General features: G+C 36.0%; 1 protein-coding gene across 4 annotated transcripts in view; it reads left to right on the top strand.

Moving 5' to 3' along the window:
• Positions 1-1,182: 1,182 nt before the first annotated feature.
• Positions 1,183-22,681, top strand: part of TASOR (transcription activation suppressor) — a 51,616-nt gene continuing 30,117 nt past the window's right edge. For all 4 annotated transcript variants that reach the window (XM_059389986.1, XM_059389985.1, XM_059389984.1 and 1 more), the window contains exons 1-11: positions 1,183-1,520; positions 9,278-9,423; positions 11,222-11,314; positions 11,976-12,048; positions 12,537-12,628; positions 13,081-13,242; positions 15,558-15,682; positions 17,368-17,399; positions 18,148-18,253; positions 19,060-19,163; positions 19,243-19,346. In XM_059389986.1, coding sequence (XP_059245969.1) covers positions 1,190-1,520; positions 9,278-9,423; positions 11,222-11,314; positions 11,976-12,048; positions 12,537-12,628; positions 13,081-13,242; positions 15,558-15,682; positions 17,368-17,399; positions 18,148-18,253; positions 19,060-19,163; positions 19,243-19,346 — 1,368 coding nt within the window. In that variant the 5' untranslated portion in view covers positions 1,183-1,189. The remainder of the gene's footprint in view (positions 1,521-9,277; positions 9,424-11,221; positions 11,315-11,975; positions 12,049-12,536; positions 12,629-13,080; positions 13,243-15,557; positions 15,683-17,367; positions 17,400-18,147; positions 18,254-19,059; positions 19,164-19,242; positions 19,347-22,681) is intronic.

The following is a 22,681-nucleotide window of genomic DNA, read 5'->3' as shown; positions in this document are numbered from 1 at the left end:
GTTGTTGTGAGGATTAAATGGAGATTATAGCATGTATACTGCTTTGTCCAGTGCCTGGCATACAGAATGCACCCCGTGAATACTGTATGTATTCAAGATAACCCATGATAGTAGTTTCAATTTAGTTAGCATCAAGTATTTAAAACGACTTCCTCTTGACAAATTGTTTTAAGGGAGAGCGACCGACCACCTGCTGTGTATCTTTTAATGTGGCGGTAAGCTTCTAGACTTCTTTTATACAGGAAAACTCAAAACATCAAACGAAAAAAGTCTAGAAGCCAGCAACCCCTTCTCCCTCCCTTTAAGTTCCCCAGAACCAAATTCCGTTAACACTAGGCTGTGAAGTCACTTTTTAAGGATCCCAGGTATTGACTATGGGCTGGAAGCATGCCACTGGTTCTAAGCTTTGAAGGTCAAAGGGCGCGGGGAGAATGTATTGAAAAGATGCAAGATCCCGTGGGAAAGGCAGATGGCGGGGCTCGGAGGCTTCCAGGTTGTTATCGCTGTAATCCATTGTCTTGTCTTCTCTCCAGGCCCACATATGCACGTGAATATTTCACAGAGCTGAGTTCCTCCGGCATCCACTGCTTGAGTCCTCTTTTGGAGGAGCAAACTCGTGCGCGGAGATAGAGGTTATCTTACTACGACAGGCGACGCCTGGGCTCGCGGGACCGGTCCAGACGCACCTCCCTCCCCTGCAGCGCTGGCCAGGAGCGGTCCCGGGATTTGCAGCTCGCCTTAAACTCTGTCCACCCCGAAGCGGTCCGCGGCGTCGAGATATTAGCAGGGCGTTGCCGTCGCCCCTTTTGGCGGGCTCGGTCGCCCCGAGGCTCCGCCCCCCCTGCGCCGTCTATCCTCACACGCGGAGGCGGGCGCCGCACCCCCATTGGCGGAGCGGCCCGCGGCGGGCCCGCCCCCTCTCGGCCCCGACGCGAGCACGTTGAGTGGCGGGGGCCGGCAGAAGAACTGCCCGAGCGAGGAGCGGCTCCTGGGGCCGGGCGGCGGGGTTGGGGCGCCAGCTTTGGGGCCCCCGAGAGGCTGCTGGGTCGGGACCGCGACCAGCCGCCACGGGGGGAAGGGGGTGGGTGGGCTGAGAGCAGCTCGGTGGCGAGGCCGGCCCGCCGCCCCTTCCCCCCACCCCCGCCGACCTTGACGGCAGAAGCTTCCCGGAGCTCCTCACGCCGGCGCGATGGCGACTGCTGGGGAGACGGAGGCCTCTCCGCCGACGGACGCGAGCTGGGAAAGTGGCGGCGGCGGAGACGACGAGATGAAGCAGGCGCTTCCGGAGCTTGAGTCCTCCCCACAAAATGGCGGCGGCGGCGGCCTCAGCATCGCGGAGCCCGGCGGCGGCGCCGGGCCTGAGGAAACCGCTGCGGCCTCGGCCGCCCCGAGCGTCAGCCACGAGCAGCCTCAGGACTCGTCTGAGGCGGGCGCGGCCGCTCTCCTCAAAGGCCCCGAAGAGCCCGAAAGACCCGTTAGGAGGAGTTTTCAGATCCCCAGGAAGAGCAGAGAAAAGAAAGGTGGTGCTTCCCCCTCCTCCCCAACCCCTCTTTCTCTCTCCCCTCCATCTTTTCATTAGAACCTCTCTGTCTCTTCTTCCCACACCCATCCGGGACACGTAAACACGCATGCAGCGCCAGCCGCCTCTCCCCTCACTGCCACGGCCACCCAGCTGCTGCGCCTGGTGCGAGAGGAAAGCGGTGGAACCACGCTCCCCTGCTCCCCCTGTCCCCGTGGAAGTTGGAAGTAGCTTGTCCGTAAGGCTGCAGCTCCCAGAGAGGAAAGATGGTGCTCGGCGCCCCTCCCTCCCAGCCCCTGAAGGCACAGAAGCTGGTGTGTCCTCCTAAGGATGCTTCTGACAAGTCTCACTGTGGAAATAGCCCTTGGCCATGGATTCTGGGGCTTTCTCCAAGGCCATTGCATTCAGAGGACCACAAGTGCTTCTCCCTTTGGAAATTCTTCAGCTCTGTCTACTTGAAATTTGCTCGATGTCAGCGTCTCCTCTTGTTTAGAAATCTCCATTAGATGTGATCCATGCACACTGGTATTTTCCATCACACCTCATTTCCATATAGAATTTTCCCCTTGTTTTTGAAGCGTTAGATTATATAGGTCTTTCTCTTTAAATCCAAACTTTAGTATGTTTTCTCTTGTATTTCCGAAGAATGGGAAGGTAGGTTCTTGGTGCAGTAATTTCCCTGTGGAAAAAAAATAGAAGTTCGCTTATGCCCAAGAGTCACCAACTTGATCTTGCAGACGAGAAGACTTCAGGTTTTTTTTGTTTTTGTTTTTGTTTTTGGTTTGTTTTGGTTTATTTTTTTAAAAAGGCCAGTCTAGATAGTGGAACCAATATAGGAACAGTTACATGAACTACTCTTACCTTTTTAAAAATTTAATGCTGTATTATGACGCATTTCTAATGGAGATCAAAATTAGTATTACCGTTTTCTATTATACTATTTTTGACTATCCAGTGATTTTAGGATATTCTGGATTTAGTCAGTTTAAAATTTCTTTTTTGTTTTGCTGCGTGGCTCAGTTTTTCATGATTCACTTTTTGGAAAATTAAAGGATTTTTTTTTTTTTTTGCAGAAACTTTTAATTTGTAATTTAAATCTTAGTGTAAAGACTTAGAATCTTGAATTAAGCATGAGCTTCCTTTTTCCATTGCTTACCCATCTCCATTTGCACAACTGAAATTGTTAGAGCCTATTACCCATAAGATACAAATAAAGTCAAACTGTTAATTTCTATTTCCATGACAAAGCCAAGGAAATCCTTGGTGTGAGAAACGATGTTGACAAAAATGAAGTTACCTTTGCCCGCTAGCATGAGGAATGTTTCTAGAAATATCTTTTTATTAAGTGAATTAATGTATTTTAGAGTTCAGGAGGATACTTGTAAAGGTCAGGGCTGTCAGTTCTTTGGTTTATTTAGTTAAGATGAATGGTAGAGTCTATATGAGGAAATTCAGATGCTCAGCCTAAATTACCAATTGGCAGAGAATAGGTTGAAAGTACATTCAGGTGGGCTCTGTTAAGGAGGTAGGAGATTGAGCTTTTTTTCTTGTGCCTAGCTTAATAAAACTTTGAAGTCCATTTTTTTCGTCTTTTAATTTTTTTTTCTTCTAAATGCCTAAGAGTATGGTTTATGGTACATCTTAAACCATGGATTTACCATCTCTTTTGATAGGACCAGAATGTTGTAGAAATCCTCATAGTTTGGTTTGAGGCAAGAGAAGTCACCAGGAAATGTTGAAAGGCATTGTGTTTACATGTGGTTTTTTAAGTTAGGTAAATCCAGAGGTTGCTGTAAAACAGGCTTTATTTGAACACACTAAAAGTGAACATAATTTAGGAATTAGGAAATCTAAAACCTAATTTTCTCCCCTGAGTCTGATGCTCCTTGGGGAAAATTTGTTTTCTGTTTTCACTTAGAAGCAAAAGGTTGTCAACCTTTGTCTTGTCCGGGAGGTTATAAAACACACTAGACTTTTTTCATGTTTAGTGAAAATAATTTATGCAGTAAGCAGCTGTTCAATGATGCAGTAACAACTTAATTAGAGATTTTAAAAGTTAAATAAGCAGCTATTTTACCACCATGAACTTGATCCTGTCCAAGCTGAAAGTAGATAGTGCTTGGTGATAGAATTTAATAGGAAAATTGAACTTTCCCATCATTTTAAAAAAATGCTTTATCAGAAATAATTTGGCAGGTGCTGCTAGTTTCACACTGCATCCCCAAATCACCTCCTGAAAGGTATCACTGTGTACCAGATTTGGCTAGATTTTAGTTGTGGTCATGTGAGTCACTTATGAATAGTAGATCATTTTCAGTAGATACCTCTGAACCTTTCAGCATCAAAAATTCTTTTGCATTCATATTTTAATATGGCAGACCTGTGCTTGTAACTATGCTTTTCCAGTGAAATTTAACATTATGACTTGATTATTTTTGATACCTTAAGTACTGTGTGAGTATGACTCGCTGAGTTCAAGTTCTTTTTTTTTTTGGTCTTGACAATAGCATAACATCCAGAATACCTCCGTTCTAACTAATAATATTGGCAAACACTTTATGGTGCTTATTAGTAAGTTGTAGGCATTGTTTAAAGCACTTTGTACATACTAACTAAATCTCAACAATTCTGCGTAGTAAATATTATTCCCATTTTACAGATGAGGAAACCAAAGTAATGAGAAGTCAATTAACTTGCTTGAGGTCATACAGCTAGTAAAAGGTGGAGTTGGAATTTGAACTTAGGTGTACAGTACTTACCGCTACTCAAACTGTAGCAAGTCGTCTTTTTTTGTTAGCTTTTGATCTGATCTATTAAAAAAAATTTTAATCTCTGTTGTGTTTAGAAATATTTAGTATATCTTCATCTCTGGGGTATTTTGAGATTCAGAATTTAACGTTCATTATGAAATTAACACATTTAATCAGTAGTGACAGATTAAGTGATGTAACTATTGACCGAAAGAGTAAAATTTACTCTTTGATATATGTTGTGGTGTTTATTGGCTGGGCTGTTTTCTGTAGTGTAAAGAGGCATTGTTACGACCTTTAACCAAATTGTACAATTGCATTTTGTCAGTCGATGTTTCACTCTTGCCTTTTTTTTTACTTTAAAATCTATTAATACTTTAAGTCATTAAAAGCAAGTTAAAATTGGTAATTTGATATAATTTTTCCTTCCAAAGTTTTTGGGGAATGAAATAGTGATGATTCACTCTCTGGAAAGTGTTTTATTGGTTAATGTTTTCTGTGGGGCACAAGACTGACTACTCATATACCCGCATCCATACTGGTCTAGTCTAGCAGAATTAATGGCTAATTCTCCTCCCCGATACCCATCTTTTCCCACAAAATTTGCAGTTGTCTTTTTGAAGATTTTGGGGCAAAGTCTCCTTTAAGGATATTTGCATGCTGTTTAGTAGTTGTATATGCATGATTGGATTCTAAGTACTATAGATTTCCCTATATAGAAATAAGCAGGGAAGTATAGGCAGAATCTAGTCACCCATATAAAACATTTGATCGGTGTGTTTATGTTTTAAGTAATAGAAGTAAAATTTTCTTTGACTTATTCCCCAAGCCAGAAAAAGTCAACAGTTTTCATATTTGTACTTGTCTCTCTTTTCCTTTCTGCGCTATTTTAAATGTATGTATGTGTGTGTATATGTATTTGAAGATTTTCTTTATTAGAGCACCAGAGGGTAAGGGAGGGGCAGAGGGAGAGGGAAAAGCAGACTTCTACTGAGCAGGGAGCCCTATGCTAGGGTTGATCCCTGGACCTCAGGATTATGACCTGAGGCATCCAGGCACCCCAGTATGTTCAATCTTGATTAGAGATGAAACCTCCATTCCAAAGGTATTATGTCTAGCAATTTTATTAGACTGAAGAAAAATGATTTTTAAAACCTTTCAAGTAAGTTACTGGGAAGAACATGGATATTTGTTGTTTTTTAATCAGTACCAGTAGAGAGAGAGATTCAGAGAATTACAGACACACATGATCCAGAGCCCAGTTTTGGCTGTTTCCTTTTCTTCCATGAATCACTTTAAATTGGAATGTGTAGTTCACATTGTTTTATTTATATGTTTTAGTAACAGTGGTCTTTTATTTTAAAAGTTAGCTTGTTTTTACATACATGTATATATGTTTTTTTACATATGCACATCTTAATATATGGCTAAGTAAATTGGTAAAAGTAATTGGAAGAAATGTTCCTTTGACTAAGGAACCAAGCTGTTTCGTGACCTAAATTATATGTCCATTCCAACTGCTTAAAGAGAACATTAAATTGAGTATGTTTTGTATGCTACCAGTTTAAAAAAAAAAAAATAGTGATCGTATGGATAATATGAAGTCAGGAGACCTGAATTCTGGTTCTAATTCTGTGATACAGTCATTTTCCTTGTCTGAATTATAATTTCCTAATGTCTTTCTAAATCTGCTTTTGAGTTCCATAAAACATCTATAACCAATTTTGTCATTAAGGAAGCCTTATGAATTATGTAAGTCAACTCATTATCCATGTGTCTGACATGTATTTGATAGAAATCCTGTAAATAAGCAATATGTTTCTTAATGTGTGAAGGAACTATTGTTACTTCTGTTAACCTTTATAAACCAAAAAAAAAAAAAAAAGTGTGATGGCTTTTGGTCCTGATAAATGTATTGAAATGAGAAAAGAGATTTGACAGAAGACACATGAGGTAGAAAGCATAATCCTGGATGTCAAGTTCTTTTCCTTTCACACCTAATTTCTTGTGTCTAAGTGTTCTATATGATTTCTTGATCTAAAATGAGGAAACAATTTAATTTTTCCAGCTCTGTAATTAGTTTCAGCTCTTGTATATACATACATAAATCTTGACTTTTACTTAGACCTCAGGATACGAGATTTGGAGCTAGGCAGCCTGAATTTTCATCCTACCTGCCCTGTTTATTCATTAACTATGTACCAATTGGGCCATATTAGCTGTTAGCTGTTAGGTTCATTTGTGAAATGGGTATAATTGAATTTAATAGTATGGTTTTTAATGATTAAATGAGATAATGCATGTAAAGCACTTAGTATAGTCTCTGCATAGTAATAATGACCTGCTAGTGATTGGACTCAGTAATTGTCAGAATCCAGAGAAAAATATATTGGATACTTTAAGTGAAATAATTACTGTATAAAATGTTCTTTTCCCCATTGGGTTAATTGCAGGGTTGTTTACTGCTGCCTCAGATAATGACCCATAATTAAGATTATGATACATATGTGTTCTCTTTAAGAGAAGTGACCAAAGGATGTTCAGTGTTGAGGATTATTAAGTATAAAATAGGCCGTGAGAGAATGTACATTCAGAACATACACTTGTTAAACTTCTAACTATTACCAGCACATTGACTTGAAATCCTTAAAAATAGTTAAATTATTTTTGTAGAAATGATGACTGGGAGGGGGGAAAATTATAACTGGCCTAAGTAGTAAAGCCAAAAGAGTCATTTAAAACATAAAATACCTAGGACATACGCATTTTTTTCTCTATTTTCATCTATAGTTTCCCCCGCCCGTCAGTCCACTTGAGTACATTTACATGACTCTAGGACATACCTTGGAATAAAAAAACTGTTTAGTACTTCTCTGAGAATTGGAATGTTAACTTCTATATAAGTTTATATAATTTATTTTTTTCATTTGTGATTAGATCAATACTGGAAGTAGTATTGGGACAGCTTAACAAAGTAAAATAATTTATGTAAGCATGTAAAATTTCATAAAAGTTTAAAGCCATATGGTACTTTAGGGGGGAGCATTTTAGATGTCTGAAGTCACTTTGTTAAAAACAAAAATCAGACCTTCATAAAACCCAATTTTTAAAATCATACTTAACTCATTTTGGATGTGAAAGCCTATAAAGACTATTCCACATGCTGTTTCCATTGTCAAGTTTTTCCCAATTTAGTTGGGAACAGTCACAAAGATGTTTTTTTCTACCACATTCTGTAAAACAGATTTGAATGAGGCTGTATTTCTTCCTCTCTTAAGCTTTCATTTTGTTTTACATATTACTTAATTGTTGAATTTGTAAGACTTAAGATGATAGCAGTGATACTTCGGTAGTTGTAGAATATATTTGTATTCAGTTTTTTAAAAAATCTTTGACAAAGTTTTTCTTATTTTCTTTACTAACTTAATTTTAATTCAACTTACTTGGGGGCCAGTGCTCACATTTCTAGCTATTGGCATATGATAGAGTAAGGAACAAAGCAGATACAGTTCTTGATCCTGTGGACCTTAACAATCAATAGATTATTGAGTATATTCATCTACAAATTTATATTTAGGACATATTTTTATATTTAATAGTATGTTTTTTGAGTGATTTTTTTCCCCCCTGCTTATCCCTAGTTAGTGTCTATTGCATCATAAGTATGTTGGCTTTATCTTTGCTTTAATGTGGGATCCCAAAGTAGTAGGAACTGTTTATATACATTTTATTATTGAATGTTACATTTTTAAAGACACTTTTATAATATATACTCAGTGTGGTAAATGGATGTATGGATAGATATTTGACATCATGTCCTTTAAAGCTTAATGCTATATATAAAAATAGTAAACAGTTTATTAGCTGCTCTCTAGTATCTTTAAGAATATATATAAGCAGAACACTGTTTTTAGTAGTAGCCTTAAAGTATTTTGACTGACATTTATTGACTGTCGAGAAATAGTATCTCAAAAGAAGTTAAGGTAAATATAGTATTAAGTAAGTTCTATAGATACTTCTATATACAGTGAAATATAAGTGGTTCCTTTTTTGGCTTAGGGAGCATTTATATGTTTAGACTTTTGAAATTTATTAGTGAGTTAAACTATTTCATGCATGAAGTGGAAATTTGAAATTATTCGACCAGTAATCGAACAAATTGGATATTTGACTTTAAGTATTTTAAAAATTAAGTGGGGTGTAGAATAGTTTTACGAGGGAGAGAATAAACAATTTTATTGTCCTTATACTGGATGCTGTGCTTAGAGGTTTTTCCATGTGTTGTCTCATGTGTGGAATGTAGAATTTAGCGGTTATTAGGTTGACTAGGGATCTTTATCGATGAGAGAACTGAGCTTATTTTTGGTTGATTACCCAGACTCTCCCACAAAGCTAATAAATGCTAGATTTGATATTTGTGTCCAGCCTTGACTCCAAAGCTCTACATCTTTGTTTTACTGTTTTCATAACAAATGTTCTACTACTTTGTTGGTAATACAAGAAGCCAATGGATCTAGCATATTTTATTCTAACTTTAGTTCTAAAAACAAAATAGAATAATTTTATGGACACCTAAGTGTCTTAAATGTTTTTATGTGTTCATTTATGCTGTAAACATTTAGTTTGCTGAAATGTCCTAGACATACTATTTCAGTGTAACATAAGATAGAAATGGAGACAAGTTGAGGATGTGTAGAGGTTCTTTCTTGTGAGAGTTTAAAGCAATTTAGCTTGCCTAATGTAGCATTCTTAAGGTTTGGAAAACTGTAACCTCGTCTTCATCTGTAATGACAGATGCTCATTGCTGAAGAAACTGGTCCATTAATGTAGACAACTGATTGTAATTTTCCTTTAGTGAATTAATAAGTATCTCTTTTGAATATCACAAAATAAGATAACTTTGGTGCTGTTTTTTCAACTTCTCTTAAAAGTTCTATAAAAACCACAAAATTTAAGAGACTACATTTAAGATGGAATAATGTTAAAATTAATTTTTTTGTTGTTTTAGCACTTTTTCAGCCATTAACTCCAGGCTCTCGAGAATTCGAAGATGTTCTAAATATTCTCCATTCATCTTACCTTGAACCAACCTCGGTAACAAATTTTAACTACAAACGTGCTTGCTTGATACATAATGAACTTTTGGAAAAGGAGGTATGTTTTAAATTGTGCTTATTGTAAGATTCTTTAGAACCAGTTAATAGCCTGGAAGTTGGTTTATGTTCCTTTTCTTTAAAAATGCTTATTCTTAGGAAAGCCAAATTATGGAAAGGAGAACAAGTTTTTTTTTCTTCTAAATATTGATGTATCACTATTTATCTGGATAAATTAATGTTCAATTATGTAAAATAACTTAATAAAAATTAATCTTAAGCATAGGAATAGCTTACTGTATACTGGCTTAATTATAAATTTATAAGGCCCTTTGCTCTTTTAAGTGCTTGTTAAATGAAATTTATAATCTGTATTATGTCTCAGTTGGAAGATAATTTGTGAAATCAAATGTGTATTTTTTAAAGATATGTTAATTTTTTTCCTCAATTACTGACTAGGAGTAGAATTCTCTTAATATCACTAGTAGAAATTCTTAGTGTATAAACAAAGTATTAAGTTTCATGTACAAATCTAGAATATTTTATTTTATTTATTTATTTTTTTTTTTGACAGAGATCACAGGTAGGCAGAGAGGCAGGGAGAGAGAGAGGAGGAAGCAGGCTCCCTGCGGAGCAGAGAGCCCGATGCGGGGCTCGATCCCAGGACCCCGGGATCACGACCTGAGCCGAAGGCAGAGGCTTTAACCCACTGAGCCACCCAGGCGCCCCCAAATCTAGAATATTTTAATATTTAGAATATTTTTAGGAAAGGCCAGAATGCATAATTCTGAGGTAATATAAATGAGATGTTTAGCAATATTTTATGTGTTTATTGTTCCCTAAGGCACATGAAATACTATTAATTCTTTATTTTTGTGTGTTGGTTAACCCAGTGCTACCAGAATTGAGTTTTGAGGGAATCTGAAGTTACTGGCTCCCCCAAGAAAATTAAAACCTTGATAGTTTGTTGTGGTTTCATGGTATGAAAGGGGTTATTTATTAATTTTAAATGAAAATTTAATGATAGATTAATCATATTACTGAACATCAGTAATGGCCTGAATACTGCATATAAATCTGTTAGATGTGAGCTCCATAGTTTGAATATGTATCTGTTTCCGTGTATCTAAAAGTCAAAGTCAATTTTGGGTGACTTGCAGTTTAGTTGTACTTAGACAAAGTCGCTTTTTTTATCCTGGCGATACATCTGGAGCTTGTCTTACATAGTTGGCATTGAGGCTATTACTATACAGAAATGAAACCTTTTCCATGTTCTAATTGAGTTTATAGTCCAAAAGTTGGTCATTCAGCAGATCTATTAAATCACCTACTGTATGCAGTTCATCATGTTAAGTAAACTGAGAGATCCAAAGGTAACTAAAACATGAACTTAAAAATTTGTGGGAAATGGGGTGCTTGGGTGGCTCAGTGGGTTAAAGCCTCTGCCTTCAGCTCAGCTCATGATCCCAGGGTCCTGGGATCAAGCCCCACATAGGGCTCTCTGCTCAGCAGGGAGCCTTCTTCCCCCTTTCTCTGCCTACTTGTGATCTCTTTCTCTCTGTCAAATAAATAAATAAAATCTTTAAAAAAAAAAATCTGTGGGAGATTTGGAATGTGGTAAAATTTTAATAGAAATTTAGTTAAAATTGATAAACATTAGATGCTTATTTGATTGTAAAGAGCTAGTTAGAATGAGGAAAAAAAATTGAAGCACAGAAATCACAAGGAGAGAAAACACAATTTCTACTTTGGTTATATTTTGGATTTCTTAGGAATAAAATTACTGAAGCTCTTAGCTTGAAAGACATAATCACATACTAAGGAGTTAAATCTAAATTTATAGATTTAATTTTGTTTAGTTCACAGAAAAGCGAAGAGAACTGAAGTTTGATGGTCGTTTAGATAAAGAACTTTCAGAATCCTATGCATTTCTTATGGTTGATCGATACCAGGTAAGTGAACTTGTAAACAATTTGAACATGTTTCCCTTGTAAGTTACTAGTTTTGCAATGTAAGAATACGCTTGATAATTATAAACTGGTATTTTATAAGTTAGTATAAATGATATGATGTGTAAATGGAAGAAATGATTTAGTAGGGCAAGGTATTTCATTGTCATGTGATTTACTTTTCAAATGTGCTTTTGCTTTAAATTTGCTTTTCAGATGCTCTGACCAAACCTGTTTTCTTTTCTTAGGATGTACTTGATAATGAATAAACTTCCCTTTATTAAAATAGATTATCTTTTATATTGTTAAATGTGTTGGGAACCATTTTTTTCTTCTTCAATTGAAGATGTTTAGATGGAATTTTTATTTAAATATTTTGCCAGTTCTAATTCTCTCTAAAAGGGAAGTTTATATATGTGAGTGGCATGAATTTTGACTAACTGTCACACCTAGTATAAATGAAAATGGATTCTAGCTATGGTTACATTGGAAGCATAAGCCAGTTTCACATTGATATTTAGTTATAAACTGTCATATATATAAAATTCCTTAATGTAGAACCTACATAGTTTAGAAGCTTGGGTTTTATTTAGAGCAAGTTTACAAATTATCTTTTCATGTTTTTAATGTAATGATTGTGAGATGAACTGTTTTGTTTATTTAGGTCCAAAGCATATGTGAAAAAGGATTACAGGTGGGCCAGTCCAAAATAACAATTCTTGGCAGTCCTTCCATGGGTAATCTTTTTTTTTTTTTCCCATTTATCTACTATTAAGTTGCCACTTGAACATACATTATTTAATTTTGCTGCATTCCTGAAAATTAAATTCATGTATTCTTTGCTGTGTTCCTAGAAGAGGATAGTTTCAGATTCTATAATGTAAAACTAGTTTTGCCCTTTGTTTCTGATTTTGCATACTTCAAATTGATCAAAAATTACCTCTCTTTTTTTTTTCTTCTTAAAGTCTGTCTAGTCCTGGTAATTTTGAGAAATTTGGGTTTGTTTGGTTTTTTTCTGTTTCTTTTTGTTTTTGCTTTTTTCTGGTTCTTTTTGTTTTTGCTTTTTCTGTCTTTGTTAAATATCAGCTGTCTTTACTGTCATTATTATTTTTTTTTAATATGTCATACCTTTTATCTTTCATCATTAGGTTAAAACCGGAATTTGTGTGTGCGTATGTGTATGTGTGCCCTTACTCAAATTCTTTAATTTTTCCCTCTTTGCTAGGTATCTATCTTTCTAGGTATGCTGATTTATTACAAGCTAATCCTTTGGAAGCTGGGGCAGTGGGCGATGTTGTTATTTTTAAAATAATGAAGGTAATTTTAACATTTACATTTTATATATCAAGGACAACATTTGATTTGGATTTTAGTTGGCCCTGTGTTTAGTAGGAGTTTGATTAAATTCAGAGCTTGCTTAGTTTAATATATTTTTGAGAGTGGTTTGCCATTTTTGATCTATTTGATTTCCCTTCCAAAGAAAAGAATGAAAAGAGTAATATGTTGGTAATGTCACTTAGGCTAGTGAATGGTGTTGTAAATAAAAATTTTATTTCCTTGTTAAGCAAATTCAAACAGCACTTTTTTTTTTCATGGTTGTCTTTTTTATTGCTTCAACATTGATAAAAGGTGTTGAGTGTTACCAGGTATTAAAGGAAAGAACTGTTGTCATAGGTGATCTATGTTCTATAATGTTATATATATAGTCCATAATTAAGTTTAGGTCTTAAACTTTAAGTCTTAAACTTAAAAGGTTTTGTCTATTTTAGGGTAAAATAAAGAGTATATATGACCCCATGGGTGTAAAAAGTTTGGAATCTATATTAAATAAAAGTGCTTTGGACCCAACACCAAAGCATGAATGTCATGTGTCAAAGAATGCCAATAGAATTACATCGCTTTTGGCTTACAGAGCCTATGAGCTTACTCAGGTAGGTACCTTGTTTTATTTCAATGTTCTGACTTCATATCTGTAACCAAATCCTTTAAATTGTTTCCCTTTCTGTACCTTCTGCCACCACATCAGTTTAACCTCTGGTTTCCATATAATACTACCAGAGTGTCTCTCATTACTCTTTGTTCAATGTTTTCAAAACAGCTCAGAAACATACTATGGCTTCCTAGACTTACAGAGTAATACTGAGATTCTTAGTCTCCTTCTTCGAACTTCACATTTTGTATAGTCGTTGTCCTCAAACACCTCATTTCATTTTGAAGCCTTGGCTTCTCTTGGCCTAAATTCTGGCCTAGAAAGATCTGCCTAATAAAATCCCCTTAAAAATTCAAGGGGTAAAGTTGAAGCCCCTTGAATTACCTTAATTCATGTCATTTTATACTATTGATTTGATAGGTGTTATTTATTTTAATTTACATTTTTCTAAGATGCAAACTTAGAATTAAATTTTATGCTTTACTCAGATATAATTGATATACAGTAAAAAAGTGTGTATTTGCCAAATTATAGTCATTATATTTTTATATGATTTTTGACTACAGTAGTCCTCCCCCGGCCCTTATCCTCAGGGATAGTTTCTGAAGCTCCCTGGTGGTTCTGAGGCTCCCTGGTGGATGCCTGACACTGTGGATAGTACTGAACTCTGTATATATTGTGTTTTTCCCATGCCTGCATACTTATGATAAAGTTTAATTTCTAAATTAAGTGCACAGTAAGAGATTAATCACAATAATAATAAATTAGAACAGTTAAGCTACAAAATTACTGTGGTCTCTCTCTCTAAAAATCTCATTGTGCTATATTCACCCTTGTGATGATGTGAGATGATAAAATGCCTGTGTGATGAGATGAAGTGTGGTGAATGATACAGGCAGAAGGTACTAGCCATAGTGTTAGGCTGCTGTTGACCTCCTGACTGTCAAAGGGAGGAACATCTGCTTCTGGACTGTGGTTGACCACAGAAGCTGAAATTGGAAGGTGAAACTGCATGTATGGGAGAGGCTACTGTATAAAGTAATGAATGTTATTTTTTTTTAACAAATGTATAAAAAATGTATATAGCCAAATGAATTGTGTGGGAAAAGGAGTGGTACAATAACACCTCTGGAGATGCTCTTTTTTTTTCTTTCTTTAATCTTCACTTTATTTATGTAAAATAAAATTTGTTCTTTTTTTTTAAACACTCAGTTGTAAGTGAAACTTTTTTAATTGAAGTATAATTTACTTTTTTCGAAGACTGGGCAAGACATAATGTTGGGGGCTTTTAGCAAGAATTGTATTCATCAGAGTCATCTGGGCTGGCTCATTTGATTTTACTTTTTGGACAGTAGTTGCAGAATGCAGAAGCTTTTAAATAGGTTTTTTCTAACAGAACTTGTAAACTAGCTTGATGTTTCCAAAAAATTTTCAGGCATTTTTAGAGCAGCAACAATATTATTGATAATCAGTAGTTTCCCAAGGGAATGGACTTTGAAGGACAATGCTTTGTTTGTAAACTAGGACTTTATTTTTTAATGAAAATCACTAGTCTGCAAGTCACAAAACCCTAATGAATGTTGTGAATAGGTGTAGGGGAGAAGTAGATGGGTAGTAAGAAGAGAATTAGCTGCCTTTGTCACTTGTGTTCATAATCTCTTCCACCTCCTCTTTGCTGCTTGGTCTGCAGTTGGAACCAAGAATATGTTTTTCTTTTGAAATAATGAACAGGGGTACCTGGGTGGCTCATATCTGTCTTGGCTCAGGTCTTGGATCAAGCCCCCCGTCATGTTCCTTGCTTATTAGCAGGGAATCTGCTTTCTCCCTCTGCCTCTCCGACCCACCCAGCTTGTGCTTTCTCTCTTGCTCATTCTCTCACTCAAATAAATAAAATCTTAAAAAATAATGAACAAAATGCTAGATTTGGTTGAGATTGTGTCCTTTGTTAGCATTTTACTTTTTTGCATCAAATAGACTTTTCTGGGCTGACTTGGGAGTTTACAAATGTCCATTTGTAACATTTTTATGAGGGGATTTGTTGCACATTCCCAGCGGTCAGCTTTTCAGAAGTAAGCTTTTAGAGTACCCATTAGTGCATCTAAGATAGATAAGATAGAGAAGTAGAATATTTTATATCATAAAATGAATATGAAGTACAGATTATTTTTAAAAAATTGACAAGCAGTACTTAAAGACAGTTTCTGTTAGAGGTACTTTTAAATGGTGTTATATTTCTCAAAAGTCAGGCAAATAAAGATTCTCCTGTGTACATCTTGCCTTCTTACAGAAGTTAATTTTGCATTTTCTTATTTTTAGTATTATTTTTATGAGTATAGCTTTGATGAACTCAGGCGAAGACCAAGACATGTGTGTCCATATGCGGTTGTGTCTTTTACTTACAAAGATGATATACAAACTCCAAAGTTTGTGCCTTCATCAAGGTAAGACTTAGGAGTTTTTTACATCATCCCGAATATTATTTTACGTGTTCTGCCTTGCTAAATTAGGAAGAACTTCTCCCATTTTTTTTCTTACCTTGCAATTAATTAGATGCATGAGTGTTCATGGTGACTTTTAAAAGGTCAGTGTGAAGAACATAATTTATATGGAAATACAAACTAAAATTTACTTAACCCTCACCAGTTAATCCTTTTTCTCTTGATACTGAAGTTTTGCATAGTTGAGTAAAATATAGTTTTTAAAAGTGAAATTTTGTGTATTAGCTCTCCTAGAAATGGGGAGCTTCTATAAAAGATACTCTAATTCCACCTCAGACAATTAAAAAATCAAATGTTTACTAAGGAGTCTAGGCATTGGTAATTTTTAAAACTTCTAGGTGATTGATTTTTATTGAATTGAGTACCACTCGTGATTTCTTGTAAGCTCTAATGTAAAGTGATCAAATATAAAACAGTTTCCATTATTTTTTTTCCCATATGGTGATTCCAGAAAAATGTTGGTAAAATTGATACCTATTAATATAAAAAGACTGCTTTAAAAAGCCATATTTCATGAAATACATACATTTTTGAGGTCAGTCCTTTCATTTGTTTTCCAGATCAAATCATGTGTTCATTTAGGTTGGAGATCCAACACATTTTTTTCATGTCAGCAAATAACCCTGGTAACCATCCATCCATAGCCATAAGTAGCACTTCGTATGATACCCAGACATTTGTGATTTTTCATTTTTCTCGTGGCTCTATATTTATGATTTCCATGATATATTTACATTAGTGCCTTTACAGTAGTAATCTTTAAAAGGCACCCAGCCCTTAATTATGAGGCCATACCTCCAGGAATAGTAATTTTCTTTGCTGCTTCTTTGAGTCCATCCTTTGATCTCTGTATCATTAAAAATGAGCATTGATTGAACTCATTGCTGTATGTTAAATGCTGCCATAAATGCTTCTGCTGCAGGATCTCTGCATTTGCTCTTCTCTTTTCCCAATTCATGGCATCATTTACATTTAACACTTTATCAGATCTCTCCTTAAAGGTGACCTTACCAGTAAGGTCTTCCATGATTTTTATTTTTAACCCCATAGCCTTAGTTTCTTTCTCCTTTTCTCCATGGCACTTAAAGCCATCATCATCTGGTAAACTATTTGATTTTTGATTGTTATCTGTTCTCATGAAATTGTAAACTCTGTGAAGGTAGGGGCTTTGTTCATTCTGGTAATCCTGTTACCTAGAACTGTGCCTGGTAAGTAGTAGGCGCTTAGTAAATATTTATTGACTAGGTTTGCTATTTAATATTTAATTTAATAATAAACATTTAATAATAAATAGGTTTAAATATATATTGAGGCTATCTTCAAATCTCATTGCTAAAATAAAGTAACTTACAGAGACTTTAATGGACTTTGATGACTGTTTTTGGATAAAATACCTCATATAAATTTGGACAGATATGGTAATTTAAGACAAGTAATTGATCTTCATGTAGGTTTGGATCTGTTAAATGTTGTAATAAGTAGTTAATATGTTCTTCCTACTTGGATGAAGGGCTTAATTTTCTTGTACATTATACCATTAAAAATAGCACTATGTCAAGGTCCTGAATGTTAACTTTTCTTGTTACTGATGAATGTTTTTCTTTTTTTGTTTTTTAATTTGTTTATAGAGCTAACAGTTTCAATGCAGATAGAAACACAGGTAAGATTCTTTTATTTTCTTTAGTTTTGTAAATTGAAAAAATAAGTACATATGGTAAAAAATTAGTGTTTTGCTTTATTTTTATAATGAACAAAAATCTGGAACTTCAAAGGAGGTGAGGCAGTGTTATGATGTAGCTTCAACATTTGGTTGTTCAAGCATAAGGTCTCTCTTAGAAGCTGCTGATACTGTCAATAGATCAAAGGATTTTAGTACTTTGATAAATGTAAAAAATAAAACAAGCTTCACAACTCAGCTTTTTAAAATACTGTATGTATCAGAGGTTTAGGATTTATAAGACCTAAAGAAGATGAAAGCAATACTGACATTTTCTGTCATCAAGTTTCTCCACAATGAAAAGAGAGTGAATAGAGGTATGAGATGTTACAGGAATTCATGTAGTTGACTGGATTTAATATAGTCTCCTTAGGGAGAAATAAGAGGGCAGTAAACATATTGTCTTTGCTCTTCAACTTTTCTGATAAGACATTTGGACAAATAGATTTGTTGTTTTTTGCAGCTGGAATAACACTGCAAGGGAAAAGATACTGAAACAAAAATCCTAATATTTGAATTCTCTTGTAAAGAGAAATGTCATGGGTGTTTTTTGTCCATTTTGTTTTCCGTTGCTGTTGCTGCTGTTCTACTTAAACGTTGTTTCTAGATGTGTTTCCCTTATTTCTGTCTAGGAAACATGTATTTGCTTCTGGGCTGCTAGTGGCTGAATTGTGTTACTCTTTTTATTTAGATAAATTTAACTACACCTTGTGGAAAGGACAGCTTTTAAATAAAGGAAAGCTTTTGTGTTATATTTCTCTGAGGTCAGCCACTCGTGCTTTTTTGCCTATCAAGCTGTAAGTATGTTATTTTATAAGAAAATAGCAATTAATGGTTGCTCGTTATTAAGTTTATTCTTTTGCTTTTTATTCTTTTATTTAAACTTTACTTTGATCCAAAAGAATATAAATGTCAATTTGTTTTTTATAAAAATCGGCAACTTGGGAGACTTAGTTGGCAAAGTGAGCCCTCTACTTTTCTGTCTAGGTTTGAGAGTGGGCTAAATAGTCAGGCACATTTATGGCATAAAACTTTTTCTGAGTGATTTTAAATTTTGAAAGTGATTTTTTTCAGAGTTGTTTCCTAATTAGATAAATTTTTCATTTAGTAATTTGAATATGATAGACTTAAAAGTTATCAGTTGTTTGTTGGAAACTGCTTTGATATGGTGAGTTGTTAAAATTTACAGACTGTTTTCATTCCTGTGCAGCATATACATTGGAATAGAAAGGTCTAGAATGATCTTTTGCTACCATCCCAGTGAATATTATGGGCCTTCGTGGATGTTTGAAGATTACTTTAACAGTTCGTACTTGAATTATCTTTAGTAAAAGGACAGCATTTTATCCTTTTTGGTTTAATAAAATTGGGGTATAGAATTAGCTTCTTGCTTAAAGATGGAAGGTTGGTGGTATTGCCAGGCTTTTTTCCTATTTCTGTATATATCTGGATTTTCCATATCAAATCCTCTTTAGAATCAGCTATGATATTAAGAAGTATGCTCTGCTTTACACCAAGAGCCTTGTGGGGAAGGGGAAGGAAATAACATTACTAGAGTTAAACATACAGGTAAGGCAAACATGTCTTTTCAATTTCTTTTCAGCCCTGAGAAGTTAGATGTTGAAACAGTTATGAGTATTGATCATCTGAAGCAGAAAATTCCTCCAGCACTGTTTTATAAGGAAACATACTTAGGTCCAAGTGAAGGTAAGTAATTGAATTTTATTAAAATATGTAAAAAACAGATTTGATTTGAGTATTTACTATGTATTTTTTCTTTTGACAGTTTTGAAGAATGGAATGTATTGCAGCCTTTATGAAGTTGTAGAAAAAACAAGATTTGGAAGTAACATGGAGAGTTTACTACAAAAACTAGAGAAAGAAAAACTTGTGAGTGAAAGGTTTTAAAATGTTCCTCATTCTCCCTTAGAGATAAGTATTTGAATAAGTGATCATATTATTTCAGTTTATTTCATTTTTGCACTCTGAAAGTACCATAAGGTCTCTGTCTTTATTGCTTCTATTCAGCAAACAGTTTTACTATGGCCTTTAGTAGCCTGTTTACTTTAGCCGTGATGCTAGACCTTCTGCAAGCCAGTGTTCCCCCTGAAGTGTCTTTACTGTATTTTGTGATTGTGACAACAAATACTTATTGAATACCATTTTCTTATGCAGAATGTATACTTCAGTAAAAAATGAGACTATTCTTCTAGATGACATAGTGATAAATGGAGTTCCTCCAATAGATATGGTTTGTTTCAATACAGACAGTCCTGTATTTGAAGATTCAGAAAGAACAAGATGCTTGATGAGGTTGAAAAGAGATAAAGGAACAACACTAGAGTAGTTGAGAGAAAGTGGTAGGACATGAGGCTAGAAAAGTGTGTAGGGGGCTGTGTCCCTGCAGCCTTATGTAGGCAGTGTTCAAGTGATTGGAAGTTTAGATGTAACCCTAAGAGCAATTGGGTGTTTTGTTTTTTTTTAAATACTTATTTATTGACACAGAGAGATCACAAGTAAGCACAGAGGCAGTCAGAGAGAGACAGGGAAGCAGCCTCCCTGCTGTGCAGGGAGCCCAACGTAGGACTCGATTGTAAGACCCTGTGATCATGACCTGAGCCGAAAGCAGAGACTTAACCCACTGAGCCACCCAGGCACCCCAGCAATTGGGTTTTAAAGGGAGTAGCATGAAGTTTTGATTGTGTGTGCAACATGATCACATCTGTGTTTTGGAAATTTATCTGGTTACTCTGTAGAGAACTAACTGAAGAGGGGAGATGAGGCATTATATTAGAGGGTGATAGTGGGTTGGAGGAGAAAGATAAGAATGATGATATAAGAGACTGATTTAAGGGATATTTGCTAGATAATACTTAAACAGATACCAATTTTACTGAGTTCAGATACACAGATTAGGTCAGACATCAGTTGTGATGGGTTCAGGAAGGAACAGAAAATTCATGCTATTATGCATAGTTTAGCTGAAGAGAGAGGAGGTAGTTACAGAGGAGAGAGAGGGGCTCATGTTCACATGTTGATGGGACATTGCAGTAGAGTGGGGAAGTTTTTTTGCTACCTAGAGAGACAGGGAAGCAGCCTCCTGCTTATGCTACCTACTAAGGTATGCTACCTAGTAAGTTTTTCAGCAATTGACTTCCTTTTACTCCTCACTTTGTTGAGCCTCAATTTCCAGGTAGTCAAATGGAGGTTAGTATCAATGATTTTCAGAACTTACAATTGCATTTTTAATGGCTTTGTAGAATTTCATTGTTTACATATATGTTTATGGGTGGGAGAGAGTCAAATTATATGCAAAACTTAGAGGCAGAGATTATACACTTATGAATTGGTGGACACCTAACAATAACTTTTTTTTAGATTTTATTTATCTGAAGGACAGAGAGAGAGCATGTGAAAACACAAGCAGGGGGATGGGCAGAGGGAGAGGGAGAGGGAGAAGTAGGGTCTCCCCGAGCAAGGAGCTGGGGGTGGGGGGTGGGGGGGGTGGGGCTCCATCCAAGAACTCTGGACTCATAACATGAGCTGAAGGCAGATGCTTAACTGAGCCACCCAGGTGCCCCTAACATAATAACTTTTTGACTAACCAGCTAGAAATCTTCAGGTTAGGCATCTTACATACAGATGCACATTTGCTACATAAGGATATACTTTTGTATTTACATTTCTTGTTTTGTTTTGAAATACAGCTATTCCTCATCATCAAAATCTGTTTAATTCCAGAGTTCAGGAAGTGAAAGTTTAGATGGTAGGTTAGGATATGGTGAGATATCCAAATCTCTTTGGTTCTTGCATTTCAGAGAATGAGTATTGAGTCTTGACAGTGAGTAGTTTATCAGAGAATTACAGTATCTGTTCCATTTCTAGTAGTGAAAATCAGAATAGGAAGATACTGGTATTTTATTCTTTTTTTTTTTTTTTTTTTTTTTTTTAAGTTTTTTTTTTTTCGACAGAGAGAGATCACAAGTAGGCAGAGAGGCAGGCAGAGAGAGAGGAGGAAGCAGGCTCCCCACCAAGCAGAGAGCCCGATGCGGGGCTCGATCCCAGGACCCTAGGATCATGACCTGAGCCGAAAGCAGAGGCTTTAACCCACTGAGCCACCCAGGCGCCCCTGGTATTTTATTCTTTACCTGAGCAAATATTATACTAGGATCTTGGAGGACTGGATTTTCCCAGAATTAAGAAATAAAGATTCTGTAGCTTAGAGGGCATGAATGTTCCACATGGATACACTACCTGAATCTAATGAACCCTGGGTATTTTGTGGAGTTATACCTTTTCTACAGTCCTCTGTGGAGATTATTCTAATTACAGCTACTTTCTTCGTAGTTCTAATGATGATGGAAGATGCATTGAGGACTGTTGGGTTCTCGGTAATTTTATCTTGAGTATGTATACAGTATTATCAATCAGAGATTTAATGAATACCTCACAATAATAGATTTATTAGTCTTCCTTTACCCTCATCCTTAACCTTAGGGCAACCCAAGGAAAGACAGGTCTGTTACCCTAGGCAAGTAGCTGGACATTCCACAGGCCAAGGACAAGGAAAATGGTTTTTCTTTGCTTATTAAAGGAAGAGGCTACTATCTCCCTCCCCTTCTGGAAAGTTCTCCTTGAAAACGTAATGGGGGCACCTGGGTGGCTCAGTGGGTTAAAGCTTCTGCCTTGGGATCAAGCCCCACATCAGGCTTTCTGCTCAGCTGGAAGCCTACTTCCCCTCCACTCTCTGCCTGCCTCTCTGCCTACTTGTCATCTCTCTCTGTCAAATCTTTTAAAAAAAAAAAAAAGGTAAAGAAAATGTAATGAATATTAACTCCAACCCTGCAGTAAATAAATAAAATCTCTTCATGAGCTGCTTAGCCTTCTGGGACTAAAGACATCTCCAAGTTTCTGGGACTCCTTCATCGTTGAAATATTAATACCTAAGTCTTCCTGGCACATTGGGGCTTAACATAGGAACTAATCTGTTCTGTAACCTCTTGGCCCCCTTGTGTACTGACTTTGCACTCTCAGGGAGATAAAGGAAATTTAATTATCCTTTTCTCTCAGAGCAGTTACTTAGGTAATTGACTACAGATCTAATTCTGAAAATATGTGAGGAGTAATATATTTCTGGGGGAATGAAAGCAAACATTCCCTATCTTTATATTTACTTTTCTGTGTATTCGAAGGCTAGTTTTGATACAGGAGCACTGAAAAATCTA

Source organism: Mustela nigripes, chromosome 2, assembly GCF_022355385.1.
Source record: "Mustela nigripes isolate SB6536 chromosome 2, MUSNIG.SB6536, whole genome shotgun sequence".
NCBI classification, from domain to species: domain Eukaryota; kingdom Metazoa; phylum Chordata; class Mammalia; order Carnivora; family Mustelidae; genus Mustela; species Mustela nigripes.
This window is presented reverse-complemented; position numbering and strand designations above follow the sequence as displayed.